The 21,073-nt window shown below is 37.0% G+C and overlaps 1 protein-coding gene across 2 annotated transcripts in view; it reads right to left on the bottom strand.

Moving 5' to 3' along the window:
• Positions 1-2,117, bottom strand: part of LOC145784171 (uncharacterized) — a 47,822-nt gene extending 45,705 nt beyond the window's left edge. The window contains exons 1-3 of one of the 2 annotated variants that reach the window (XM_082595935.1): positions 2,024-2,117; positions 1,079-1,102; positions 700-720 (exon numbers count right to left, since the gene is read on the bottom strand). In XM_082595935.1, coding sequence (XP_082452061.1) covers positions 700-720; positions 1,079-1,102; positions 2,024-2,078 — 100 coding nt within the window. In that variant the 5' untranslated portion in view covers positions 2,079-2,117. The remainder of the gene's footprint in view (positions 1-699; positions 721-1,078; positions 1,103-2,023) is intronic. The other variant, XM_082595936.1, reaches the window with a different exon arrangement.
• Positions 2,118-21,073: the final 18,956 nt, after the last annotated feature.

Genomic DNA, 21,073 nt, shown 5'->3' with positions numbered 1-21,073 from the left:
GTATTGGTCAACAGGTCAATATATCGGTGCTGCTTCTAGTTAGTGTTGTACGCCTGTCTTAGAAGTGTAGTGTAGCAGCTATTCAAACTCTCTTCCACACTTTTGTAAGGGTCCAACTTCTAGCCCCTCAAACCAAAACGTTTAATTGAAATTAACGTTTGACTTGCTAAAGTTAACCAGTGGAGACGTAATGTTAGCTGTGTTTGTGAGCAACCCAATCCATGGGCGTTGTACACGTTGGATCTAAAACGTTGGAATAAAGAGGAAAAAGTTGGACAACGTACACAATGCAACGTACACAATGCAACGTACATAATGCAACGTACACAATGCAACGTACACAATACAATAGCTTCCCTGCTGTTTTTGATGAGATTCTCATGTTGAAACCTCATTGTTGCTCTAATCCACCATCGAGGCAAAGTATCAGACATGAAGTTTGAAATTGGATTGAAAATTAACTGATTTTAAATAAAATAGGCCACAAGACAAGACATCTGTCGTCGTGGCATAAATGGTCATCACTATATCTGTATCTACAGATATTGGGAAAACATTCTACTCACATGCAAAAAAAGAGAAATACAAAATTAACTGTTCAATAACTGTTTGTGTAGCCTAAATTTTTTTCAGAAGATTATTTTTGGTTTACAATTATGTCTAGTCTATCTCTGTAAATTTGAAATCCTTTCGACTTACCCATTGTGGAGGTATGGTCATCTGTAAAAAAAATGACGTTTTCAACTGTCTTTGAGTTAAAGCCGCCGCCACAAACATCCACAAACCATCAAATCCTTAGGTAATATTTAAAAAATAATTGGATAGTTTTTCATCAAATCAAAGCTAACAAAGAAACAAACTTGGAGCAGCCATTGCTTCACATGACGCGCGTTTCACCTTGCAGCTGTTTGTCATTCTCAGAGAGAGAATGATCATTATGACGTAAACTTTCATACAGAAAACAAATGTTGAAGTGAGTCACCAATGGAAACACGATTAAGAAGTAATTAGATTGTAACAGAAGTAAAATATGTTGAAAAGCATTCTTTTATTTTAAAATATTCAAATTTAAACTCACCCGCGGACACCAATGGAACTCCCACTGCAAAAACAATAAATACAAATGAATGACAATTTCATACTTTCAAATATAGAGATTACAGATCGTCGTGTAAGCCTCTGGGGCTAAGGGTCTATCCTTTCACGCCCCCAGATTCACCATATTCCCGGACTACACTGGAAGGCTTCTAGAGAGCGACCAGTCATATGTTTCATTATCCAAGACAAGCAGACCTTCCATTCCGTTAGGTGGCTTGAAGATGGTACAATCGTTGATGATGTGGTCTGCGGTCTGTTCCTTGGAACCACATTCACAAGAAGAGAAAAAAGCCATTCCTCATTGGTGCATGGTTGAGCGGAAAAACTCGACGCCCGTACGGAGAGGCGCAACCGTACGGTTGAGGCGCACAACCATGCCTGTCTTTGTAATGTCAGGCAGGTAGGACAGGTATCGGCATCGGGGATGAAGGAATGGAGTCTGGGGGTACTTGACTTCCATTCATAATTCCATTTATGGTCTGCCCAAGTAGCCGCAAAGATGTTCATAAGCATCGTTGATCAGAAGTTGAGCGGCTGGCGGCACGAATGGGTGTCTTGATTTCAGTCGATGGGGTGCTCTTTTGGGAGAGCAAAGATCTTGAAATGGAGAAATGGTTTGGCTTCGACCGCAGGACAGAGTGGCTTTTTCGCGACGAAGCTCAGCGGATGGCAGTGTCGATGTTGTGGCAGTGAGCACCGCCGCAATAAATAGGTGCACACTGTTCTTCTGAGAAGTAGACAAAGACTAGACATCATAACATATTTATTAAACCGATGATGCATCAAAGAGATTTAAAACAAATTGGTTGCTCTATTCACAACCAAATTTAAAACCATCGGAGACGGTTTGCAGTTTTTTTCTTTCTTTTTTAATGATCAACACCAACGTTTTGTCTGATTTTCATATAATTTCATGCTCACTTACCTGGAGAGAATGCGGACAAGCACGCAAAGACGATAATGATCCCAGTTAATTTCATTTTTATGGTTAAACTATAAAATCTGCAACGGAACGTTTGTATAATTAATTATTCAGGTAATCTGCGATTCATTAATCTTATGTTTCAGTTCGTGTTTATTAATTGCAATAGATTTTCTTTCTTCTACGGCTTCTCGCCATTTTTATTTGTCGATCTTTTTGTTGAAGACGATCGAAGATGTTTTTTCTTGCTGCCTTGCTCGGACAATACGGTCGATAATAATCGACGTGCAGCGGGTACCACCGGGCCATCACCGGTAGACTGGTTACCACCCAACAACCGCACGGGGGTACTATTCTGGCAGAAGCTGGAAATCGCTTCCAGTTATAACAAGGATTGGATTTTAGGTTGCGCAACAATTTTAAACTGAAACAAACAATCCGGTCTAGTTTGTGATCCAAGTGGCAACAGCCAACAAGAGTTTTCACCACAGTGGCATTGAACAAGAAGAAACATTTGTTATTTATGGAAAAAATAATTATACATCCTGACGGGCAATCTGGCGACTATGCTCGATTTATACCTCTCGGCTACGTATCCTCTAATCAGGGATCCATAGTATAGGAATGACCAACTCGGCTTGATATCTGACAAGCGGAGTGTAAATGTGTTGCCAAATATTTTTTAAATTTTTAGTAAAAATATCGTTTTGGCATTTTTAAAGTAGTAGTTGCTCAAAACTTGCCCGTAAATAAACGGACAAGCTTTGGGCGATCACTACTCTTTAAAAATGCCAAAAAATTAGTTCTACTAAAAATTTAAAAAATATTTGGCAACACTTTTACACTCCGCTTGTCAGATATCTAGCCGAGTTGGTCATCCCTATACTATGAATCCCTGCCTCTCATGCAAGTTAATGTATTTCCACTCCAGTCAAATTAATCATATTTAGTTGAAAATCGATTTCAAATTTTTAAAAACTTATTCCTCTTTAATAACAGTGAAAACAAACGAATATAAACACCCGAAGTGATTTGTGTTCTGAGTTTAGGACCTAACTCTGAGAACTGGATTCTGTGTCATTTATTTAAAGTTACTGTAGGCCTGGATAGGGTGCGTCTACTGGCTCAGAATCGACCATTCTGCTCAACAAGTTCAATTCCTTTCCATCAAATCCTTGCAACTTAATTTGGCTGATAAACTAATCCGACGAATAATTGCACCTAAAGCTGAACCAGGGATGCAGAATCGGTGAAACCTTTGTTTAATCACAATCGTTCTTACCATCATCACTCGGCTGCAGACGCCTTGCATCGTTGGTTTAACAGGAATCAGCATGTTTTGGGTTACCTTATAATTGCACCCACAAGTCAAATGCTAAACTTTGATAAAATGTTACAAACGAATAACTCCCCATCAACTTCAACGGGGTTAGAGTTATTATTGCGGTTATAGGTGAATTGTTCGTAAACAGTTGTTCGTAAAACAATCGTTCGTAAACAGTTGTTCGTAAAATTAATTCTTCGTAAAACAATTCTTCGTAAATCATTTCTTCGTATACATCAATTGTTCGTATAGTGAATAGTTCGTAAACAGGTGATGGGTCAATTGTTTGTGAACACTTTTTCAGTTGTTACTCAGGGGCGCCGGAAGCGGGGGGCAGGGAGGGGCATCATGGAGGGACAGGGGGGAAATAGAGCCCTTTTAAAGTCATGTGAGCTACTGCACATTTTGCAATATAACAATTTCTGCTATTCGCTTTTAGCCTAATTATAAAACAGGCCAACAAAAACATTTTGGCACAAATAAAGGTGAGAGTCATTTTAAAGTATTTCAAGGCCCCTGATTCCGAAAATGCAATTAGTTTTTTCGAATTGGCTCTAGTTTTCGATATTCGACAATGAAAATATTTTTGAAATCGTTAATCAAAAGCTCAAAATAGTATTCACAGCACAAATTCTGCAACACAGTAGGTTACATCATTATAACATAGCATGATGTCCTTCTTTGTAACATACATATATAACATTATATAACATATATAACTTCATTATAACATAGCATGATGTCCTTCTTTATGACTCGATAGTGAGCTGATAGATGAGCATTATCGCTATATCTTATCTTAAAAGTTTAAAAAAGATTGGCCTTTCAGCAACAAAAGTGCCCTTTTTCATAATACTGCACCCCCAAGTCAAAAATTGTTTCGGCGCTCCTGTTGTTACTCGTGCAGAACATTTCCTTTGAAAGTGCTCAAATTTCCAATAAGTAGTTTCTTGCCCTTGTGCGTTAAGTGCACTATAATCTTTGTAATAAAGCTGGCCACCATACAAAAGTTTAGCTTTCCTTTTTCGCTGCCATTCTGAATCAGGGACTCTACACCCTGTCTGCTCGTCTACAGCACGTCACATCCAGCACATCTCTAGCATATGCGCTACTCTAATTAATTGTTCGTAAAGAATTGTAACCGTTTTACGAACAATTAGTATTACGGTCAATTGCATGCACGAAGAAATGCTTTACGAAGAATTGTTTTACGAACAATTAATTTTACGAACAATTGTTTTACGAACAACTGTTTACGAAAAAACGTCCGACACCATTATTGCTACCTATCGGTAATCATTAAAACCTAACAGAGAAACCAATGCAACCATAAGAAACACGAGAATATCAACTTCCTTGTGGACAAAGTGAGAGCCTTCTCACCGATCGCGACTGTTTCTACAAATGACCGACGTGCGGAACCACTGCGTCCTTGTGTGAGCCAACAACAAGTATCCTATATCGTCTATTCATACGTCACAAGTGTTTAACAATCTAACCTGAACTTTCTTTTGAACTAAAATAACGAGTAATTGAATATTTTTTTTAGTTTTTCAAACGTGTATTAGCAATTTTTTGACATTACATTACAAATTTCAGGCGTGGTTGGAGAGGCGGGGGGGAGGGAATTTTACCCAACGACTTTTTACTTCAATTATTTTATCAAACAAATGAACCATGATGGAGCGTTGACGTAAAGGTGTTTGGCCTTGCTGAAACTGTCTACAGCAAATATAACGTTAAAAAACGTAAAAGCAAAGGCAGAAACCCTTCAAAGATCAACAGAGCGTTGTGTGCGCGGTGGAGGTTGCACGCTGACTGATCCTCAATTGGTTCCTGTTGAAAAGAAGGCTTTATGCCCCAAACAGCTTTAACCATTGACGTCACAAAGATGTCACGCGACAAACACGTAGGAGGCTAAAGTCTTTTTTAAGACATTCTTTTGGTAGGGGTAAGTTTGACAAATATTTGTGCAAAAAAAATAAATTCTCTTTACTTCGGATGAAGAAAAAGATTTAAAAAAGCTGATAAACGTTGATGCTTGGTTTCGTTTCTTTGACCTCGTTGCAGCGTATCTCGCGAGCTGTGGACTAAGGCACTAAGCAACCAGCAAATTTCCCAGTGACTTTTTGAATTAATCGTTAATTACGTCACTATTAACGCTTTGCAATGGTGCCACGTACGAAACACGAAACATTAAAATAGTTTTGTTTTTGAGATGTCATGAAATGCATGAATAAGCACGATTCTTCCTTGCAATCCAGTCTTGTATTTTGAAATCATTAACGAGAAGTGTAATTTTTGAGGTGCCCTTAAGTTCACTGAAATAGAAAATAACTTTGATAACAAACTTCACTGAATTTTGAAGATGTGAAGTTTTCCAAATTTATTTATGCTATCTGTTCAATGACGCGTTGCGAAGCAAAATGCACCCAAAAGAAACATGTTAAACCTGAGGACTTGAAACATCAAACCATCAACACTAGTTTGGCACGGATAGTTTGAAAATAAGTTTCTACAAACGCAAAAATAAACAAAAGAGTCAAAACGGTTATAAACACCGACTCTCCATTCCTGATGTCACTATAAATGAATCAATAGTGATAATAAATGATTATATTAATGCAATTTATCGTGGAGTCGCACACGCCTCAAAGACAGTGGCAGATCCAGCATCCAAGAGAAGAGAAGACAGGGGTGGGACTGGGGTGGGCAATTAGGGCAATCGCCCTCCCTAAAATATATTTGTAGTGTATTTGCAAGATCGAATTAAGGTAAACTGACACATCACTGTGTCTTGTTGAAATGTGCCTTCCCTAAGAATACTTGATGGCTCCGCTCCTGCTCTGAGGTGGTGTTTTGGAGTTGACGACCCTCTGGATATCTATTGGCACGAACCCACCAACGGCACAATGTTCGGTGAAGGTGGCGAGCGTTGCCTTGTAAGAATTAAGAGAAACACCACGTGTGACGTGAGTGCGCTCGTGCGTGACATTCTTATTTGTACACGTTGCTTAGCAACCGTGCATTAAAAACGAACAAAATACTTGAAGAATTTACATTTGCACGCCATCTAACCGCTATGGGTCGATGGTAGCGCAATTTGTACCATTGTACGCAGTGACCAAAACCGTCCAAGTTTTTGTATCATCATGAACTTAGAAGCAAACAATTGAATGCTCCAGTCAAGTCATTCTTATGTTGACCAAAGTTTGAAGTTACCAAGTAAAAAAAGTCAAATTTTATCATTAGGTAAAATTTTCTTTTCACATAATTTCTATTCTCTTTTGACATTTTATTAAAAGCTACCACCAAGCCCGGATTTAGGAGGGGAAGGGCAGAGGGTTGCAAATGCCCCGGGATCCCGACTTTTAAAGGGCCTCCTACGCGGAAAAAATGTGATTTTTTTTTTTTGTTTTTTTTAGTCTTTGAAGTTTTTTCAAAATGCTGTGCTATGCTGAATTAATGCTGCTGTAGACGTAGAGGTGGTTTTTTGCACGCCCCTCCCCAATCTAAAAGTTCCCCGGCCCCCCACCAGCTAAATCCAGCCTTGGCTATCACAAACATTGATATTTTGCTGCAATTTCTGTTGCAATTCTGACGTAATAATTCGTTTCCAGCGCTAAGGTAGTTTTATAACCGTAAATCGGATAACAAATTGTAAACGTCAGATAAATATTTACTAAAATTTATAATTACAGTAGTTTGACTGTAATATCGCTTCATCGAGATTCAGTTTTATTGCGGATGCTCAGTTTACTCACGTGCCATATAATAAATGTGAAAAGATCAGGAAAATTTCAGCATTTACTGGTTTTCTTGAAGCAGAACGGACCAAAGTTACGCACGAGTCTACACAAACTACGTATTATTTCTACTTCCACTTATAGACTTAAAGGTTTTTTTAAACTTAGCTTTCTAGCTTGCAAGTTGGCTGCCTTCAAAAAGTGTAGCTTAAAGATCCTTTTCAGCTGCTCTCTCGTTTTAGGTTTGTAAGAACTTATTTGTGCACCACTGACAACTCATGTTGGAAAAAAAAAATTGAAACGCTTAAAAATCTCCGTTGCTCAAAGCCTGCCCTAGAAGCACGTGTTCACGTCTTACTGCGGTGTCCTGGTAGTGATTAGAAAAATAAAAGCGTTAACCAGACACAAACCGGATATCAGACAGCTGAAAACGCCTTGACTAACGCCTCGATTAACGACTTGATTACCGTTACCAGATATGCTTATAATTCGCCTTATTAGAAAGTTGATAAGAGATAAACGTATAGAAAAATATCGGTACCTCTGAATTATCAAAATACGAAACTCTCAGGATTGAACTTCCAAAGAGACTTACCCAACTCTAGAATCAAGATTCTCACTATTAACAAACAATGAGGAAACAATAAAAGCGGTGACGTCCAGAGATGCCACAACAATGAAAAATCCCACCACTTTCCAAAATCACATCATGAGGAGCATGACCAACAAAAGGCTATTTGACCACATCTTAATCATATGAAAACAGAAGACCTATTAACTATAGCGAATTAAGCTACACCCAATTGCAGCAATAGTAATGATAAATTCAGCATAGGAGTAGCCAGGGGAGGGCGAAAGGGGTCATGCCCCCCAATTTTTAAAGGTTGGATTCCGAAGTTGAGGTTTTTGTTGAAAATATAATAAAATTCTAGAAAATTATATCGTTTTTCAAGACATCTGGTAAATTACACACACCCCCCCAGAACTTGTTTTAGACACACAGAAAGCCACCAATAAATTTTGTAAAAAAATGAACGAAATATTTTTAAGTCACATTCCGGCCATGCCTGAAGAGCCTGATTACTTTTCTACAGAGCGTTCTCGACCATGACCGCAACGACCTGAACGTTTTGCTGAACAGCATGTGAAGTACTGGGAGTAGCCTACAAGAGCTAACAATGCCCAGAATAGTGGAGGTACAAGTTAATCGTGCTAACGTCTGCGCTGAATCGGTTTCCCAGTATTTCCAACGTTCGGTATATGTCCCATACATCGACGGATTGAGTAACTCTCTTAGGGAACGATTCAGTGACAACCCTTCATTTTTTGCGTTGCTATCCATCCTTCCTCCAAACCAACCAACTAAGACAAATGAGATTGAGCATTATTTGTATTCTTTGGATCACCTTGACAGCGAAGTAATTCTCTGGAGGTCTTCTCTGACTTCTCAAGTCAACCAGGAAAGTTTACAAGAACTTCTTCTGAGTGCTAAAGATTATCAAAGCGTGCACAGTGCAATCCAAGTCATCCTGGCCTTGCCAGCAACAACACAGTGCCGGTCTTTGGGGTGTGCAAACCGTGCGATCGCACAGGGCCCGCAGATTAGGGGTCCCGCAATTTACTCAGAAAATGCAGTAATTTTTGTCATTTCCAATGGAAAAAATTCAATTCGATTCACAAGCAAGTAGGCTACCGGTAGCCTATTCTTGAAGTCAGTTGCGGCTTTAGGGTGAGGCAAGTGCTGAGATTGTCGCGTCGGGCCACCTTTGCCACCGGACAGCACCATTTTACAGTAATATTCATACCCAAATTTTTGTTAAACATGTTCTCAGAATGCCCCAAACTCAAAGCAATTTTTCAAAATTTTCTGAGGGAGGCCCCCCAGACGCTGAGTGTCGCCATTGGCGAACACGCCGTCAAAACCCTCCCCTCCCCTTACAAAATACCTAGTTACGGTACTGAATTGGGGCCCGCAAAGCATATTCCGCACAGGGCCCGAAATACCCTAAGACCGGCACTGAACAACAGATGAGGCTAAAACGTCTTTTTCATGCATGAAGAGGGTCAAGACCTGGCTACTCTCAACAATGACTTCCGATCGCCTCTCAGATTTGTGTGTGCTTCATTACCATCGCAAAGCATCAGTGAGAAGATCAATCGAGTTGTTACAAATGTGGCTGGCGGGAGGCGACGAACACACTTTTAATCGCGATGTTGCCATTTTCTAATCATGTAATAAATTGTTTTTGCTTTATGTTTAAAATTAGTCGATTTTATATTAACAAGGCCAGGGAATGACTTTAAACCAAGGGTCTCAAACACGCGGCCCGCGAGGACTTTTGGTGCGGCCCGCGATGCATTTTTAAACTTTGAAATTATTTGAATAAGCTGAAGATGCTATTACTATAGCGGAATCGATTCTTAACTTAATAAATTACACTAAGAGGTTAGATTGTTGTGCAAATGCCAGCATTTGATGAATGCAAAATAGCAGTACCAATTACAGTAAATATTTTGCTTATAGACGTAGATAAATAAGATGCACTCTAAAATTGCTCAAAAAATCTAAAAATGCTCATTAAACTTCACATGACTTTTTAGCACAACTGTCGCGCCATTTTATTGCGGGAGAGAAACTCGTATTGTTACATCACAATCTCATTGCCTATTCACTTACTGTGTCGCTATTGCAATATTAACCTTGGTAGCCTATTTACTGATGTCAGTTCTTCAAGGGTATAGTTTTTTCCGCGCTTTTGAAAGTTGATTGCTAGATTTTAACTCTCCAGGTCCATCGTTTCTTTTTCGTTCTTTTTTGGATTTCTTTTTCTTGCGTTTGTAGAGTGTTCTTTCATTTCTTTGTTCTTACTACTTTTTCTTGCGGTCTAACGTTCTTGGTGTGTTCTTGCTACCTTTTTTATTGTGTTTTAATTGTGTTAATTTGTTTATTGACTTTTTATTGCGTATTGCCGGCCGGTTCAGTAGCAACATGTTTCAATGGGGCCTCGCCGACACACCATCTTGTGCATGCGGCTCAGATTTTCAGACTGTATACCACTACCAACTTCCTGTATACGGAACTCAGGACAGATATGTGGACCTCACAAAGCTCGATGAACATACAATCTATTGGCTGCTGTGCCTGGATTTAACAACGTGATCTGCGGCGGCATCAAGCTCAGAAAAGAAGATTGTGTATTGCGGCCCTCAAGTTAATTTACAAGTGTTTATGTGGCCCTCAGAGCAATTTAATTGTGAGACCCTTGCTTTAAACCATATTTCTTTTTCTGTATATTTGGATGGTTTTTATCAAAAATGTTGATGGGTTTCACCAGTGGAAATTTTTGTCTGCGCTTTTCACCAGTGTTTGTAGGTGGCGGTGTCTTAAAACAAACACTTTGTATTTCCCTTGAACTCATCAAATATTTGTCCCCCCCCCTCTAAAAAATGTTTCTGGCTACGCCACTGCAGTTCAGTGACGTAACAAAAAAGCGTAACAAATAAAATCAAAATTCTAAAACTTTTCGGCCATACTAAAAGATCAAAATACGGTCAGCAAAATTTGTATGGAATGTAAAGTCAAAGAAAAAGAGAAAAAGAAGCAGACAACCAAGACGATGGCATGACAACATCCAGACATGGATTCAATTTGAAGACACTGGGCGAGTTAGCAATTTCCACTCTTGGAAACAAATGACCCATGTTGATGCGCAATTTTCTAGAAGTGGAGATGGCGATTGAAAATAGTGGTTGGTTGGTTAGTTTTGAATCTTTATCCTCGGACTGACAAAGCCTTGATTGGTTATTCCTGGTAGTTTCGCATACTTGTAGAGGCTTTTGACGCAGGGCCGGTTACCGAGATTGACAAAATGAAGTTTTCCGATTGTTGAAGTGTTGTTGTCGGGAAATTATTCCATTCACTAGGTGCCGCTGAATGGAGAGCAGTCCTGAAATGCGTTACTCAAGTGCACAACCCGAGAGTCGAACTTGCGCCGCGTTATGATGTAACGGGCACGTAACCACTGAGCTAACGGGGCGGACAAGTGAATTGGAATTTATATTATTCAACAAAGAATAGCCAAAAAACGGACTCAATTTGAAGACACCGGGCGAGTTAGCTTAAAATTGTCACTCTTGGAAACAAATGACCCATGTTGATGTGCAATTTGCTACAAATGGAAATGGCGATTGAACATATAAGAGAATTGAACAGGAAATTTTATTATTTAACAAAGAATAGATAAAAAATCCTGCACAATATTTTATAACAAAATAAGCAGAGCTGTAAAGTCGGACAAAACACATCCATCGCTGATCCGAAGACCCATATGCCTCTTCTGCCCAGAATCGTTTATGCTTTTGTTTTTGTGGCAACTTATGTTTGTCATAATTATAACAATAACATGAAAAATCACATCAGTACTAAAGAGTTTGGGTGTTGGCAATAGTTGGATCCAGCAATGGTTGCAACATTTATCTGATGGATGCGAAAGTAAAAGCGCAGAAACATACAAATTACTTTATTGCGAGTAGAAGTTTGCTCATTGCTCGAAGCTGTATGTTCTTGTCTGACTCTCTTGAGGAGCTATCATCACACCAAAATAAACCTAGAAGTGGTAATAATGTTAGGGTTCTATTTATTGTCGCTCTACAACAGCTAAGGTCTTAGATCGATTCCAGGTCAGGTCAAACCAAAGACTTGATAAACGGTACCGATTGTGTTCTTTCTTGTGTAGCCTAAAGCAGTGAGAATAAATCGGGTAATAATGTGATAACATCGTAAAACCTGATATAAAATTAAAAATGAACCCTGTCGCTAAAAGACCTTAGCTGTTGTAGAGCGACAATAAATAAAACCATAACATTATTATTACAACAGCTAAGGTCTTTTAGGGACAGGGTGAAGTGGTGAAGTAGCCTATTTATAGTAGAAGAAAAACAAAATGTAAAATTGGCTAATCGAAAAAATTTAAAATTAACGATGGAGCTTTAAAACATCAATGAATTCCTTTTGGAGGCATAAGACTGGATCAAGAGTGTTTATAAAAATTGTTTCCAGTGCTGCAAGGTGGAAAGAAACTGTTTTATTGCTTCACTGATGTATCCGCATCACGATTACGCGCGCCATGACTATTTATTTTCTATAAGTTATTATTCGCTCTGAGGATGCGTATTGTCATGGTGGGCAAAATTTCAGTGAAGTAAGTCAAATTTGTTTTTATTTTGCGCCCACATTGCGATAACATACAGTACACTGCGATCACAGATGCGATACAACAGACAACAGGAAGCAGTGAAGTGACATAGTCTTCGGGCAGGGATATCCATAACTACGGGATTGGAAACTCTATCCAGTGCTATACATCAGTAGGGTCATCACATTACTACGACTACAGAAAGATTAACAAAATAAAATACCGACTAAAAGATATACAAAATTCGATTTTACAAATATTATACAAAATGTACTCTCTCATTAAAACTTAATTGATTATAAAAGTACATTTACGCTGCTAGAAAAAAAAACAATGAATCCAAAAAATGAATGAATGCGACGAGTCCAAAAACCGCCTACAGTTGTTCTTTAGCATTTTGCGTACTGCAAATAGGATCAGAAGTAAATGAGGAGTGTTCAGCAATCAGTAAAATGTGCTGTTGTATCATCAACTTGTTCACAGACCAATCCAGTACGAAACCAATTTGTTTACGATGTCATCAGAACTAAAACCAATAGTCATTCTGGAAATTTTTTAAGCAGCAAACAAAATACAACATCACTTCACTAATGGAATACAAACAAATAAACAAACCAGGCAAGAAGAAAATAAACCAATAAGGAAGTGTCATAGTACCAGATCACCTTTTTCAGTTGGTTTTTCCCATTTTCAAACCAGGCAAGCGTAGACTTTACAGTTTACAGCAGGTGAATTGATTGTTACACTTTTGGTTGTTCGTTAGCCTACTACTTGCTGCCCTTTGAGGTCAATTTATGTGATTATTTATCACAGTAGCGCACAAAGAAAAGTGACCCTACTGGTGTATAAAATGGTTTTCCGATCCACAGAGTTTCAAATCCCGTAGTTATAGATATCTCTGTCTTCGAGTCAGCTGCTCCCCTGATTTTGGCTTGCCATTAAGTGTCTTTGCCGAGACACAGCCGCGTGCTCTGGGTTAGGGTTAGAGTTAGTAGTTAGTAATCTTCGAGTCAGTTACTAGCATGGTCAGTTACTAGCAATTTTCGAGTCAGTTACTAGCAATCTTCGAGTCAGTTACTAGCAATCTTCGAGTCAGTTACTAGCAATCTTCGAGTCAGTTACTAGCAATCTTCGAGTCAGTTACTAGCAATCTTCGAGTCAGTTACTAGCAATCTTCGAGTCAGTTACTAGCAATCTTCGAGTCAGTTACTAGCAATCAGATTTTATCTTGAGCAACTCGTTGATTTTGAACTGCTGTATTTTGAGAACGCTAACTGCCAGAAAAATCAAAACATGGAAGTTCTTGTATTTTCAACAGCCTTTTGAAATATGTTTACAAATTTGGTGTATTTTTTTTTAAATGCCTTAAATGACTGATATTTTAGGCAGGCTACAAAATTTGTCTTTTTTTTCATTTTTTTCTTTTCGGTTTGTACATCTGATAAAAACCTTCAATCTGCGGTAAATTTCACCGGTAGATGTCAGGCAAGTGTCTGGCTATTTACACAAACTTTGTCACAGTGTTGTTGATGTTACAAGAAGAAACAACCAAATATACTTCACATTGCAAAAAAATAAAAATGCTCTTAAATAGATTGAAAATTGCAGAAAAATATCAAATATAAATTTAGTAATTTTTTTGAACTTTTAGACAATACAAGCCTTCAAGCATGGGTTAGTAATGTAATGCAATCTAAAAAAGTAAGACCTATGCAATTTGGCAAACAAAGACCGGAATTATGGTGCTGCAAACAGTATGTTTTTTTAGGGCTTGGGCTATTTAAAGAGCCCATGGCAGTTGAAGAGTTGTGTCTTTGCCAAGACACAGCGGCGTGCTCTGGAGCGGTTTCGAACCCACGTCCTTTCGAACGTCGTGCAGACGTTCTCGCCACTTGACAACGCAGCCGACAAAGAAGCTTTTTTTCTCTTCAAAGCAAACGTCTTTTCAAGCAATTAATCAGGTGAAGATTTTTTATTCATAATTAAAATAAAAACAATCCAGCCAATGGGACACCATGGTAAAAATGGCGACAGGTCACATGATCAAAACTTCTACGTGAAAACAAAGGAAAGAAAACAAATGAACAACACAATAAATTGAAAACAAAACGAAAAAATTGAATTTTTTTTATGATAAAGCATCTAAAATTAAGGAAAAGTCTAGAAGTATAAAAGTGCAAATAAAAACTTAGAAAGAATTACAACAAAAACAATGTTAGGTAAACACCGTGGTAGCCTCGTGTAACAATTGGCATCGTGGTAGCCTCGTGTAACAATTGGCATCGATTCCTAATCAAACGTGACACTGCGTCACCACTCCGTCTGATTATCGCTCGCTGCTGCTTCAAGCGGCAGTATAACAGCACCTTGTTATTGCTGCCATCACAACCTTTGCAGTTGTTTTAGATATTTTATTCACTAAAAGTATTTCAAGTATTTAATTAGGAATCGAAAGATATTCCAATAATTTTGCAACTTTCCAAATAAATTTGCAGATTATTTAAAGAAAATAACAATTGTAAAATAAAATAATTCAACTAAGTTAATTAAGTTAGTTATTAACAAAATCTTTTGTTATAAAAAATCCTGGGATCACAATTATAGTTTTAATACAGATCTATTTATAATGAACATCACAACACCATATAGATTGGACGGGACGACCGGCAAATATAAGCCGACTCGATAAAAAATCTTTGGCACTTTAATATTATTGCAGCAAGCTGTTCCATGTGGTTAAGTTAAAATGTCACAAATATTACTTAATTTATTTTCGTAACTAAATTTTTTCGAAAAACTCTTCCACTAAATCAAAAACTCAAATTTTCTATTTTTCGTCATCACAACAAAAAAACACTAAAAAAATAAAATAAAAATCATATATTTATATAAATATTTATACTTTGTCCGTGTGTTCCAATGAGGTTGTAGTTTCTATGCTTGACACCAAGGGTACAGTGACGACATAATCAGCGGTTTTTGGAATGAAGCAAAGTAAAAATAAAAGAAGAACGCTCCCACCGAAGCATTTTGCATATAAACAGATTCTGCTGTCTTGGACGCCAGTTGCAGATGATTAGTCGTTGCAACAAGAAGACACTGAGAAGAAAACCCCAATGGTTGGTTTGGTTTGAATCTTCGTCTTCGGTCTGACAAAGCCTTGATTGGTTATTCCTAGTAGTTTTGTATAGCCTACTTGTAGGCTCTTGACACAGGGCCGGTTACCAAGATTGACAGAGTGAAGTTTTCCGATTGTTGAAGTGTTGTTGCCGGGGAATTGTTCCATTCATTAGATGCCGCTGAATGGAGAGCAGTCCTGAAATGCGTTCCTCAAGCGCACACACCGAGAGTCGAACCAGCGCCGCGTGATCTTGAGCCGAGCGAGTAACCACTAGTTTAATGGGGCGGACAAATCTTCTTCTTAAATTTTCTTTTAAGTTCGTTATTCGTAAAACTTTTGCCTTTGCAAGAAAAGATAGAACTTAACGCTGATGCTCATACGCCGACGACGAGCATCATTTGTCTAAACTACAGATGAGAAAAAAAGTTTTTACATCACTGATGCAAACTTTATGCTTAAAATTCAAAAAAAATATAATATGTTTTTGTAATATTGTAAATATAATATTGTCTTAATATAATTTGTAACATAAATGTATTATAAAACAATATGTCTTTTTAGACATTAGTTTTAAAGAAATAAAAAAGAGTCAAAAGTCATGTAAATTTCACTTTGTGTGGAGCTACATGTAGTTGAGAGGTTACTGTTATTTTTTTATTCACTTTATGCTTAAAGTTTGGTTCTTTTATGGCTCGAGACTTGTAAACAATTCATTATAAAGCTTCGTGTTCCAGAAATCAAACGTTTTCTTGTCGAAAAAAGTAACAAAACATTTGCTGAAAAGTTTACTCGCTATGAATTGTGACGTCATCAAGGGACTGGTGTGGTTGCTAGTGACAACCATTGTTTCGTCAAAAGGTGAGTTTTAGTTTAGTTTTGATCTATTTTGACAGTATTTCTGAATAAAAACTTGTTTTTTATAGTTATTTTAAAAGTTTTTAATAATTTAGTAGCTACAATACGTATATGGAATAAATATCATTCATCAAAACGTGATTTAATCATAGGAGCAAAGTAATTGGAATTCCTGGTCAATCCAATCAAAAAAAAAGAACTCAAAATGTAAATACCAAATTTATGTGGAGCAAACGTTTCGAAAACTAAACTGTTTTCATCCTCAGTGCTATAAATATCATTTATGTATTTATTTAATTTAATTTGTTTATTCATTAATCAATGTCAATTTTCAATATTAATAAATTTAATTTAAAGAAAACAAATCAATAGTTTTTATCTACAGTCTAAACCTTAAACCATTTGGCTAGGCTAATACTCACAACAGAATTTCAATAAAAATTATACTTGATGTTGTGGAACCGGTTTTCGTCCAATAGGACTCCTCAGCACAACTGGATCGAAACGAAAAAATTACAATAAATTGATGACAGTACAACTAGTTCGAAACAAACGAAAATTAAATAAAAGTCAATTAATGTTTAAAGTCTCCATTTGTTTTCTTTTTCCTTTTACAGTTTCTTCATAGCTTTGGTAAAAGGCCAAATACAGAAAATATTGCAACATCCAAATATTAAAACTAGTGAAATCCAGAAGAAACGCTTCTATTACATCATCATGCTAAACTTGCAATATGCAAAAAGTGAAGCAGTCAATGCGTCAAAAATAAGTGAAATTTAAAGAATGGAAAACTAGAAAACCTTATCTATGATCAAAAGTGGAAAAATTTCAATTCTTTTTCACCTACTTCTGGTGCATTGACTGCTTCACTTTTATACGTTACGTCTTTATACGTTAAGTCGTATAAAGATAGATTTTCATTTATTTGTTATTTATGTCATTTATGTACATTTATCGCACTGAACATAAAACAGTTTAGTTTTCCGCTGAACATATGTTTAGTATCTACATTTTGGGCTCTTAGTTTTTAATTGGTTTAATCACTTTCCTTGGGTAGCAGATCACCAAACCAAAGCCATCATGTTTTTAACTTATTGTCCTATATTGTGGCTTTAAACAAATCTTAACTTACGTGTTTTGTCGCTTCTATTTATCTAAATTTCTGCTTGATCATTTTCTTGCTGTGATGACCAGAAATAAAAACGCACTGAACTGTTCAATTTCCAAAGCGATTGTAAAAAATATCTGCATTGCTTTGGTCAAGTGAGACAATTGAAATATCAAACAATAAGGCAACAAATTGAAAAACACTTCAATTCAAAACAATATCATGTAGTGTCAGAAAGAGGCACTTTTACACTTTTAATCTCCCTTCGTGATGACTTCATGGCGTATGCAGAATAAAAAAATTAGAGGCCTGCGATTTATACGCACATGTTAAAATAGTTGAAACAATTTAAAAATAAAACAAACAAAAAATTGTCATTTTTTTTGGTCATCAGATTCCAATATGTTCATACACCGACATTTTGCTTTTATTCAGAGCCAATAAAATGTGTAGCCAGCCATGCCACCATGCCACAAATATATGTTTAAATTGCACTTGCTGGCTACAGTTTTGCCGCCAATAACTAATTGCAATCACTAGGCTAAGCATTACTTTGGTTCATTATAAGCCTATAAGTACAACGAAACGAAATGAAACGAAATGAACATTTACTTTTCGGTTCTATGAAGAAGAAATCACCAAACGTTTAAAAGTGCTACAAAGAAACAGCCAGAAATTCGTATCGTGCTGTGCATCTTTGCATCACTAACCAAATATGCTGTGCCCAAGTCCAACTTGACACAGATTTCAGAAATTACATAAATACGGAAAGTAACTGAAGATATGTAATAAAAGAAATAAATCAATTATAGTTATTACTATCTGAAGCCTTTACAAATTGTTTCACCTAACGGATCATCAGAAGGTCTTATTCAAATAGAATCTGACCTTCTGATGATCCGTTAGGTGAAACAATTTGTAAAGGCTTCAGATAGTAATAACTATATTTTGATTTAATTCGCTCTGCTTTGCTTTTTTGCTTAGCATTGAGCACTTTTTGTAGTATTAATAGTTTTCATTGTTTTTAATCAAAGAAATATATACATGAATGTCTTGTAGAAATTGTCACTTAATACATAAATCGACTGACAACAAAGGCGAGGTATAACCACACAGCTAATAACTGGGTAGTTGCCGCGCTTATATATTAATTACTTTTAAAATATTCAAGAATTTTAGAAACTGCAGACGATTTTCTCTACATACTTTGATTCCATTATAACGTCACTACACATGTGTTGTACTTTTCAAAACGAAGTCAATCAAAATGCTTCAACTCAATCTTAAATTTAATAAGAAAAATGTACAAATTCTTTGTAATATTGTCACAATATTTATTTGGAATATCGAAGAAACTGAACCGGTGAATTTTCCACTTGACATGTTGTGTAGATGATTAAACGTTTCAAAATGAATTCTGTCACGCAAAATTTATAACAAAGCTAACTCACAGAATGCCCGAAATTTGCTCTCAAAATACAGATTTGCATCATAAGCTTAAAGTATCGCATTGCATAATGGAGGTCTGCAAAGTAGATTTATACAATGTGCATTACTTTTGTATGTATTTGCAACACTGTGGGGGCACACCCAGTTGCACAATAAAGTGCATCCAAAAATAAGTTAAGTATTTGTTTTAAAAATTGCATCTAAAGTCCACAAATGCCGCTCCCAAACTAAAAAAGAAAATTGTGAACTTAATACTTTTTTATTTTGGCAACGCACTGATGTCACGACATGAGGTCGCATTGTCACTTCACAGGCGGATTGGAGCGAAACGTCATCAGAATGTATTACGCCACGTTGTGCAAAATTTGGAAGCAAATGTCATATACTCCAAAGTAGATTGTAAGAATGTTGCTTTCTCGAACTTGAGAAGCTCATTCCTGGTAATTCATATGCTCGTACAATGTACAATGTACATACATTAAGCCACTAACGTAGGTTACCAAGATTAACCGAATGAAGTTTGCGCTTATTGTTGATGTTGAAGTGTTGCCTTTGAACTATCTCATCTAGAAGGTTTTTCTGAATGGAAAGCTCTCCTTCAATTAGGTTGAGGTTGAAATTTGCTTGAGACTTCTGTTTAACACTTTAATATTTATCTTAAAATTTTCTGGAATTATTGTCAAATTTTTCACTCGGCAGTTTTTCTGTCTCAAGCACGTTTTAACATTTGCGTTTTTTCGCTTCTACCTTTTTCTAGACATTTGCTTTGCTAAATGGCAAACAATAGTTCTTAAGCAGTATTGCCCAACTGCACACAATGCAATTTAAACAATCATACCAAAGGAAGAAAATTGTAAATGCCATTTTTTTTTTAAAGTGTTTTAAAGAAAGGACCACCTTATATTACATCCATTATGCTGAGCCATTACGTAACAAAACATGGTTAATCTTCCAAGCAATACCCTTATATACTAAAGTACATCATTGCAGGCTTTGCATAGAAAGTATTGTAATTTTATTTGTAAATGTAATAAATGGATTAATACTTTTTTGGGCTTTGATTTAGAGAAAATCCGAAAATCTTCCCCACTTAGCCATCTGCTTAGTTTAGAAATTGGAGATTATGTTGTAAATATGAGAAGATAAATTTATGATATTTAAGATAATCCGCGTTGTCTCCTCTGCTTCACTGCACTGGTGGTTATTTAAAAGTCAACTACTTTGCAAATGTAGGTGGTCTGGTAACATGGCTGCACACCGACAATGACCTTCTGGTGTAAGCTACATCGGTTCTCAGCCACTTCTTGTTTAAAGATAATTAGATAATTCTTAGGTTACCGTTTTCTTAAATAAATTTTTAACTTCCTTCCAAGGAAGACATTGATTTTTGTTTCTCTTAATTTGTTTTTCAAGGAAACTTTGCAGGCATGACAATGAATTGGAATGTTACTTGATTTTAAAAACCTCTGTTTTAATGCTATGGCTTGGGCCTATAGGTACAGCTAATGTACTACATCAATCATCCAAATATAGTTTTTCCACGACTTCAAATTTCTAGTTTGCAAGGGTTCTATGTGGCCTATACCATTTTGATGACACCACTCGTTATATGAACCTTCCAACACTTAAATTATTTTTTTGTAGGCTACGCCAAGTTAGTCTGAAAATCCAGTTCAAATTACTTTGAAAAAATGATATTAGTTGGGTTAGTTTTAAATCTTTATTCTCGGACTGGCACAGCCTTCATAGGTTATTCCTGATAGTTTCGCATACTTGTAAAGGCTCTTGACGCAGGGCCGGTTACCGAGATTGACAAAGTGAAGTTTTCCGATTGTAGAAGTGTTGTTGCCGGGGAATTTTTCCATTCACTAGGTGCCGCTAAATAGAGAGCAGTCCTTAACGTGCGTTGCTCAATCACACACTCTGAGAGTTGAACACTGCTGCTTAATCTTGAAGCTTCTTTGTTCACAAAATGACGTGCTAACCGCCCCATTAGCTCAATGGTTACGTGCTCGGCTCAAGACCATGTGGCGCTGGTTTAACTCTCGGGGTGTGCGCTTGAGCAACGCATTTCAGGACTGCTCTCCATTCAGCGGCACCTAGTGAATGGAATAATTTCCCGAAAACAACACTTCAACAATCGGAAAACTTCACTCTGTCAATCTTGGTAACCGGCCCTGTGTCAAAAGCCTCTACAAGTATGCGAACAAGTACCACGAATAACCAATCAAGGCTTTGTCAGTCCGAGGATAAAG

The sequence above is a fragment of the Aplidium turbinatum genome, chromosome 15 (genome assembly GCF_918807975.1).
Source record: "Aplidium turbinatum chromosome 15, kaAplTurb1.1, whole genome shotgun sequence".
Lineage (NCBI taxonomy): Eukaryota > Metazoa > Chordata > Ascidiacea > Aplousobranchia > Polyclinidae > Aplidium > Aplidium turbinatum.
The sequence above is the reverse complement of the archived record's forward strand: the minus strand, read 5'-3'. Positions and strand labels throughout refer to the sequence as shown.